Source organism: Zootermopsis nevadensis, unplaced genomic scaffold (genome assembly GCF_977971745.1).
Source record: "Zootermopsis nevadensis isolate Lab colony 2312 unplaced genomic scaffold, Znev_1.0 Znev_ptg000002l, whole genome shotgun sequence".
NCBI lineage: Eukaryota > Metazoa > Arthropoda > Insecta > Blattodea > Termopsidae > Zootermopsis > Zootermopsis nevadensis.
This window is the reverse complement of record NW_028259134.1, coordinates 735807-744747: the sequence shown is the minus strand read 5'-3', so window position 1 is coordinate 744747 and position 8941 is coordinate 735807. Positions and strand designations below refer to the sequence as shown.

The 8941-nt window shown below is 39.3% G+C and overlaps 1 protein-coding gene across 6 annotated transcripts; it reads left to right on the top strand.

The window, feature by feature from the left end:
* The first annotated feature begins 22 nt into the window (after positions 1-22).
* LOC110828867 (alpha-methylacyl-CoA racemase) lies at positions 23-8630 on the top strand. Of its 6 annotated transcripts, XM_022061987.2 has the most exons (7): positions 118-133; positions 262-375; positions 3206-3341; positions 3602-3740; positions 3828-3971; positions 5618-5861; positions 7904-8630. In XM_022061987.2, the coding sequence occupies exons 3-7, from the start codon at positions 3234-3236 to the stop codon at positions 8406-8408; spliced, it is 1140 nt and encodes a 379-aa protein (XP_021917679.1). In that variant the 5' UTR covers positions 118-133; positions 262-375; positions 3206-3233; the 3' UTR covers positions 8409-8630. The 6 variants fall into 6 exon arrangements, with proteins under 6 accessions (XP_021917672.2, XP_021917676.1, XP_021917680.2 ...); XM_022061980.2 differs by lacking the exon at positions 262-375 and having other exon boundaries at positions 23-133; XM_022061984.2 differs by lacking the exon at positions 262-375 and having other exon boundaries at positions 24-140.
* The last annotated feature ends 311 nt before the right edge of the window (positions 8631-8941 follow it).

The following is an 8941-nucleotide window of genomic DNA, read 5'->3' as shown; positions in this document are numbered from 1 at the left end:
ATTCACATATTGGCAGCATTGTACCCATGTGTTGTAGTGGTAGTAGTAGCAGTAGTAGTAGTAGTAGTAGTAATAATAGTAATAATAGTTGTAGTAGTTCTGTAGGCACTTCTGTTGTTCTGGCTGTCAGCGCGTATGTGGTAGTTGAAACGCTAAAACATGCTTTTATACACTGGTCGATTACGCACCAGTTGATCTTAGAATCATAATATAAGATAAAGGTGTCATGTAGGAAGGCAAATACTTGTTTTAAAATTTCAGGATAGTCGCCTAGCATTTCTCAGAGTGTTTGGCAGGTGAAATATCTGGCGACTAGCGGTGTGCCTTGGGCAGTCCAGGAGGACATGTCTGATACTAAGTTCTGCATTACAAGGGGTACACATGGGGGTGAATTGCCAGATAGGTGACTGTGTGTGTGATAGGCGTGTACAATCCTCAGGTTGTAAGACTTGAGGTTCTCACAGCGGTGAATATGAAGATTTCTGTCTTCTGGGTTGTTGCGCTGTGTAGTCTGGTCGATGTTAACCAACGTTTCAGAGGTCATACTGCCTCCGTCATCAGGGCGATGAATATGCCAATAGGGTGTGAGAAGTTGGATTTTATAGGCAGGGAAGTGAAAGGTGTAGCCTGCCCCGAGCCAATGGGAGCAGGTATGGGAGTGGACCAATGGTAGCACGTGGGCGAGGGTGGGAGAGGGAGAGATTGTAGAGAGAGAAAGGTGAGTGTAGTTGTATGGATAAAGGCCCTGAAAGGGGCCGAGTTAGTGGTCTGGTTGGTTCTGGCGGCGCACTCTTGCTCGTTCTCGGAGTCCTCGGAGTGTGTGGATCAGAGGCTTCCAGGACCGGCTCAGGTGAAGTCCATCTTCCCTGTTAAAGTTATCAGGATGAAGTTCGATCTCGATGGCTTCCCTGATTAACCGGTCCATGTAGCCGGTTTTTGAGGAGAGGATAGCAGTGTCCTCTAGCTGTATCTTGTGCTCCAAGTTGAAGCGGTGTTCAGCAACCGCAGATTTCTCGGGCTGCCCGAGCCGGATGTGGCGTTCGTGCTCCTTGATCCTGGCCTCCACGGAACGGCCTGTCTGGCCGATGTAGACTTTTCCGCACTCGCAGGGAACTCTGTATACGCCAGGCGTCTTCAGTCCTAGGTCGTCCTTTACCGGCCGGAGAAAACTGGGAATTTTCTTTGGCGGAAGACCAACGGACTTGATGTCGTGCCTGGCCAGCAACCTGCTTATGCGGTTGAAGGTCGTCCCGACGTAGGGCAGGAAGGCAACCGAGGCTGGTTTTTCAGTAGGCGGTGGCAGCCTCGCAGGCGGATTGAGAGCTTTCTGAATCTGACGGTTGCTGTATCCGTTTTTCCTGAAGGTGGTGGCGACCACGACAGCCTACAGAGTGAACTGGAGGCACTCACCACCACCTTCAGGAAAAACGGATACAGCAACCGTCAGATTCAGAAAGCTCTCAATCCGCCTGCGAGGCTGCCACCGCCTACTGAAAAACCAGCCTCGGTTGCCTTCCTGCCCTACGTCGGGACGACCTTCAACCGCATAAGCAGGTTGCTGGCCAGGCACGACATCAAGTCCGTTGGTCTTCCGCCAAAGAAAATTCCCAGTTTTCTCCGGCCGGTAAAGGACGACCTAGGACTGAAGACGCCTGGCGTATACAGAGTTCCCTGCGAGTGCGGAAAAGTCTACATCGGCCAGACAGGCCGTTCCGTGGAGGCCAGGATCAAGGAGCACGAACGCCACATCCGGCTCGGGCAGCCCGAGAAATCTGCGGTTGCTGAACACCGCTTCAACTTGGAGCACAAGATACAGCTAGAGGACACTGCTATCCTCTCCTCAAAAACCGGCTACATGGACCGGTTAATCAGGGAAGCCATCGAGATCGAACTTCATCCTGATAACTTTAACAGGGAAGATGGACTTCACCTGAGCCGGTCCTGGAAGCCTCTGATCCACACACTCCGAGGACTCCGAGAACGAGCAAGAGTGCGCCGCCAGAACCAACCAGACCACTAACTCGGCCCCTTTCAGGGCCTTTATCCATACAACTACACTCACCTTTCTCTCTCTACAATCTCTCCCTCTCCCACCCTCGCCCACGTGCTACCATTGGTCCACTCCCATACCTGCTCCCATTGGCTCGGGGCAGGCTACACCTTTCACTTCCCTGCCTATAAAATCCAACTTCTCACACCCTATTGGCATATTCATCGCCCTGATGACGGAGGCAGTATGACCTCTGAAACGTTGGTTAACATCGACCAGACTACACAGCGCAACAACCCAGAAGACAGAAATCTTCAATCCTCAGGTTGGTTATCATAACCTCTCCATGGTAGATGAGGCAACTGGAAGACCTCCATGGGAGTGTCACTGTTTTAACTTCTCATAATTTGTTCCCTTGTGTGAGGTCCCAGTCCCATTGCCAGGATGTTGGGGCGATATAAAAGGGTTTGAACATCACAGCCGAGGGATCTGTCAAATACCAGCATTCCGTTCAATGCTTCCTCTTTGTTACCTACCACATATGAATTATGACCATATGTTTATATAGTCTGTGCTATGAACTGTGATGTAGGAGAACCAAAAGCGTATGTATGTCAAGAGTAATTGTTACGTTGTGAAGTAAAGTAGGTGTGGGGATAGTTGATCAAACAAAAGGTGTTGAGTAAACAATGCATTGATGGAGTCGATTCCCTGATAATTTTTGTAATCAGTCTTATGAAATTGTACAATGCCAATGAAGTAGTGAGACCAAGAGCTAGTTTTATGACATGCAAATATTCAACTCAATTTTATTCATCCTACTTGGTCAAAACATTGACATAGGTCACATCTTTCAAATACATAGCTCACAAGTTAAATCAATACAACCAAGTCTAAATTATGATATAAAGGTATTCAAGCCTGCATTGAAAGATTACCTCTTCACTCTTTCTATTCTGTAGATGGTTTCATCTCTGCTGAAATTTTTTAAGCTTTACATATATCTATAATCTATATGTAAAGCAAGTTTTGTATTTCTATTTAAAATTCTGAGGTTTATGCATATTAATATGTAAAATTATTTTTCATACTTGTATTGCAGAATCTGAAGTTTATGTACATTGATATGTGATATATGTTCTTGTACTTGTGTTGAAAGTTATGATTAGTGTGCCACTAAGCTTAATTTAAAATATACTGAAGGTTTATGGGCAGGTACAACATTTGTGTGAAACGTGCATTAATGGCTTTGCGAGGTCTTCATGTTGTGGAGATGGCAGGTCTTGCACCTGCTCCATTCTGTGGTATGATACTGGCAGACTTTGGTGCAACTGTCATGAGAGTTGATAAGGTAAATTACAGATGTTGATGGAAGTATAGAAGTATTTAGATCTGCATACAAAACAGACTATGATCTGAGCTTGAGAAAAACAAAATTAAAATGATGAAAAATGCTTTTCCATAGTGTATAACAAATAAATATGATATATAAAAGCTACAATTATGACAGATTTGCACCCAGTAATATGAGATACTGATGAACTCAAATTGTCATTTGTCTTTTGTTTCTTAAGTTAAAACTAACATACCAACATGTGTTATTCCAATTAGATTCAAGGAGATCTGGAGTTTGATTGTTTAGCCAATGGGAAAAAGTCTCTGGCTGTTGATGCGAAACATCCAAAAGGTGTTGAAATAATCCGCAGAATATGCAAGAAATCAGATGTACTCATTGAACCATTCAGAAAGGGTATTGTTTTCTTTATTTCATTTACTTGTATTTGTCATGACATTTTCAGATGCTGTATGCAGAAGTTTTAATGATACATTTTTTTAGGGGTTATGGAGAAACTGGGTCTTGGCCCAGATATTCTTCTTGAAGATAATCCACGATTGGTATATGCTAGATTAACGGGTTTCGGCCAGTATGGGAAGTACTCAAATATGGCTGGACATGACATAAATTTTATAGCAGTTTCTGGTAAGAAACTCCGTTTATTCTTACAGAATTGTTTTTAAATTAATCAGACTTTGTTCCAGTATAGTCATCATATTTTAATTTCTCATGCGGGGATTTTAAATGGTTTGTCCCTCACAAAATTTAAGTGATGCTGTAGGTCATTGGATTGGTATGGCTCAATAAATTAAGGAATATATGTGCACATTTGTTCTTATACAACTGAAAATTGAACACTAACAGTGAATAACATTTCACACTTCTTGTGCTAGAGAATGGCATTATTTACACCCATATTCTTAATTATGTTGCCATCCTCAGCAATTTTGAGCATTATGTCAATCAAAAGCAGTGATTACAAATACATGTATCATATGAAGAGAGATTGCGTTGTATGCATACTGAACATGGAATAAAGGCAATTAAAGAACGTCAAAATCAACAACAAACAAAATTCATAATTCTAGTTTAATTTGTTTGCCTTTTTGTTCTTTTGCACTGAAATAGCATATAAACCAACAAACTATTTTTCCTTCTGTGTGTAACATTGCATGACTATAATTCTTTTGTTATTTTATGGTTTATGCATAATACTGTGTCTTTGAGTTTGACTGTTAGACCAGAATTCCTTCTCTATAACAGCTTTGTATAGCTGCTACTCATTCTTAATTTTAGCACTAGATAGGGGTGAGTGGTCAGTGTCAAACCTCAACCGCGCTTTATCCCTGGGAAAGGACCCTGGTACCCTTTGGATAGGAGGCTGGGTGGGCCCCAGAGCCAGCCTGACCGCAGAGGCTAGAGGAAAAATCCTCTGCCCCCATCAGGGATCGAACCCCGGTCGTCTAGTCCGTACCAAGTCACTATACTGACTGAGCTTTTCTTCTTCTACCTTCATATTGTGGGTGTATTTAAATTTTAGTAGTACTAGTTACATGAAGTCATGTTGAGAATGTAACAGGAGTAGTTGACCGTAAGTTAGATGATGCAAACTGTTCGATGCTAGACAGTTCCTTCTTCCATAGGAATGAATTATCATACTAGGATAGAAATTCAAAGAACATCACACAGTTACAGGTATGCATCTAAAGAGAGGTAGAAAATCATCCGAGGATTACATATATTAATAATATATAACAAAAGAAAAATTAAAGATAATGCTGTAAGATGGCATGCTGCTTCTAACACATTCTTGTATCAATTGTTTGATTGACAGCTGAACAAGAAACTGAGAAGGGTTACTCATGTCAGTAGGAATGAACATATCTTTCAGAAATCAGTTTCCGCTTTAATTACAGTCTACTAAAGTTTCATTTAAACACTATTTCTTACTTATTTCTCTATCATAATTTCAGTAAATATGTAAGACACTGAAACATAATGTAGTTTTCTGGAGGAAAAGTATATTTCTTCCTTCTAGAAACTGCAATGAAGAATGTGTATAAAAGTACATATTATACATGAATCCAGAAATATTTGCTATTACTTTCTACCAGTCTCACACCCTATTTCTTCACCGTTAAATAGTAAAATTTGTCATTCTTGGGTTTGCCAACTCTGGCATTTTCAAGAAATGTAACATTGGGTTTACTATTTACATTTTGTGTATATCATTAATAAGAAAATGTGATGAATGTTTCACACAGAAAATAAGGTAATTTTTAATTGTTTAGGATTATTGTCAATTCTTGGTCGTAAAACTGAGAAGCCAACTGCACCTGTCAATCTGTTGGGTGATTTTGCTGGAGGTGGTTTGCTTTGTGCTCTTGGGATTATGATGGCACTATTTGAAAGGTCCACATCGGGTTGTGGACAGGTTGTGGATGCCAACATGGTGGAAGGATCAGCCTACCTTGGTAGCTGGATATTTCGTTCACAGAAACATCCATATTGGGGAAAGCCACGTGGAGAAAACATGTATGTACTCAAATGCACTATCATTCAAAGGGATCAGTGGGTCATTCCATGTCAAGTCAACAAATGGCTGTGGCATAACTGTTACAGAATTTAGTGACACTTGTCAGTATTAATGTGAACTCCTTATGAAGTTTTGCACGATCAGTGTGATTCCCCGATATCACCATTTCACAGATAATTAATTATCATGAAATATACACAAAAGAACAATGTTGCATATGCTGTTTTCACAAATTTAACATGGTAATAACTCTAAAATAATAACATGGTAGTAACTGGAATTTTGATTAGATTTACATTATTTTACCCTGAATTTGTAGATCTGTAAGAAAAATTTTAGGGCATATTTAATTCATTTGTTCTTTATTTGAGCAGTGAATCAACATTTATTGTTATTGAATGTCGTATATACAGCAAAGCACGTAACACGATTATGAAGACAGTGAATCCAGAATACAAGAACGTAATATTTGAAATGAAAAATGCACAACTAAAAATTGATTACAGATATACAGTTTATGTGAAATGCAGATAAATGTGACAGTAAAGAAAAACATAAAATACCAGTAAGTTGTCACTATGATTATATAGCACAATATTGTCAAAAATCCAAAAAGAACAAATGTTTACCCTAGGTATCTTATAAGGAGGTGACTGTACTAGTAAGGATGCCAGTTAGGGTGAATGTGAAAGTTAACTTATTGTTAAGAGAGTTGAGGATGTATTTTAATTGAAACCATAAGCTAGCCAGAAAAGGATGTTTGTGGTGTTACGTATCTTAGAATTGTTAACATGTGCGAGTATGAAACTGTATATGCATTACCACCTAAAGGATGAGAGAAATATCAACACTGAAGTTTCAGCTTCAGATAATTGAGGTGAAATAAGATGCAGTTTCAGTATAATGTGAAAAATGCCCATTTGCACACCAAACCTACCCAGGTCTGATAGCTCTCACACTTGGCATTGTATTGACATATGGTAAACAGTATACTCAAAATTCAGCATTACATTCCTACTCTACTCTGAAATAACCGTCTCTAAATGTAATATGTAAGTGCATTCACCTCACATGAAGGATACGTTGGTTCTAAATATATAAAAATCATGCATACAAACAAAACTGTTTACACTTTGAAAAGGCACTTAGTGCCAAACGCGTTTCGACCTCAAGACCTCATCATCAGTGGCAAACAAATTAATTCATATTAAATCATACAATTCATAAGACCATGGTTTGTTCTGAAGCATAAAAGGTTGCACTTTATAAAACCATACTTTACGTAATACCACAGAGTTGGTGTGTTGTCTAAATTCAGTTACTTAGATTTATGTCCACTGGCCTAAGTTGAGGTTTCCGTTGTTGGTCTATGGAGAGCCGTGATTGTGTTGTCTGTGCCTGTGGACTTAAATGTTGCGTGGGTATTAATAATAGCTTTTGAAAAATGTGAAACTTTTTGGTGTTTTGGCCTGAAATACATCATTTAATTGGCACCTAAGAGGAATAAGTACTCTCACAGCTCTACAATTTTAAGGTAAGAGCATGCACACGTAACTAATGATTCAAACCTTGGGAAGAATCTCACAGAACACACTCAAAATGCCCATGCTATCTCTGAAGGGACTACACTTTTTGCATATGAAGTTGTTCAGAATTTGGTGATAATGAGAGCAAATGATTTTTCCATCACTTTTTAATTGAGGTGGAATGGCCCCAAAATGAATAGTAACATATAATTTCAGCATGTATAAATGTGGTGTTAAAACACACAAATGAAAGGTCAATAATAGATATTTGTCCATATGAGTTTTGCTGATATTAAAGTAGACCCAGACAGAAGTTTACAGTGAAGTAGCTGTTTTATTTCAAAGTGTGTATGTCCTGTATCCATTGATGCAGTAGTTATAAGTGAATGCATATCTAATTAGTTTATTTAGTCATATAATATAATTTAAAATCTTAATATGCAGATAGAAGTGTGCGTATGCACGAACATAAGTATTTATAAGAATTTAAGTAAATATAACCTCTCTCTCTGTAGATTGGATATTGGTTCACATTTCTATGATACATATGAAACCAAAGATGGTAAGTTCATGGCAGTAGGAGCTTTGGAACCACAGTTTTACTCAAAACTTCTACATGGGTTGGGTTTTTCTGATGAAGAGGTGCCACAGATGGAGAATTTTGAAGCTCATCAAGAACTGTTCACAAAAAGATTTAAAGAACACACACAGCAAGAATGGTGTGAGATATTTGATGGAACTGATGCTTGTGTAACTCCTGTGCTGTCAATGAATGATGTCTCCAGACATCCTCACAATGCCGAAAGGAATTCTTTTGTAACATACGCAGATGATGATGTCCCTGTACCCGCAGCAGCTCCTCGTCTCAGCAGAACACCACCTTCCACCAAGGCAACAGAACCTAGATCACAGCATGGCCAACACACAGTTGAAATACTCATTGATAATGACTATACTGTGCAAGAAATTCAACAATTAGAACGTGAAGGTGTCATTGCTATAAACAGATCAAAACTTTAATAAAGATGATTTAAAAATAATAGATCTACATATTTGAAAGATTTTAAATCTTGGTAATCTGCATCAATGTACCAAATATGTCACATGCAGAGTATTACGAATATCACAAATTTGATATACAATTTATAATCAAAAGGAGGGTTACCGTTCTTCTGTTCACTTTGTCTGATGTATTCCTAAAAGGATATGGATGTGGTTAAAATAAAGTGTCATTTTGAGTTACCTGGATGTTCGATACTTCATTCTTATTCACTTCATGTGGGCTGTCTGACAACCAGGTCTTTCCACATTCTTCCTTCCCACCTGCTGCATGATATCTTTTCTATCTTGTTCCCCTCGTGCATTTTCCATTTCATGTCCAAGACCTTCTTTGGAATTCTTTCTTCATTCATTCTTAAATCATGTCCTTATCGCAGCCCATGCTTGATCAGATGCATGCTCATATGTGTTATCCAAAATTTTCTTTCACATTATTTTTTACTTAATATGATATAAGAAGAGCCACAGTGGTCTAGCGGTTAGAACGCTGGCCT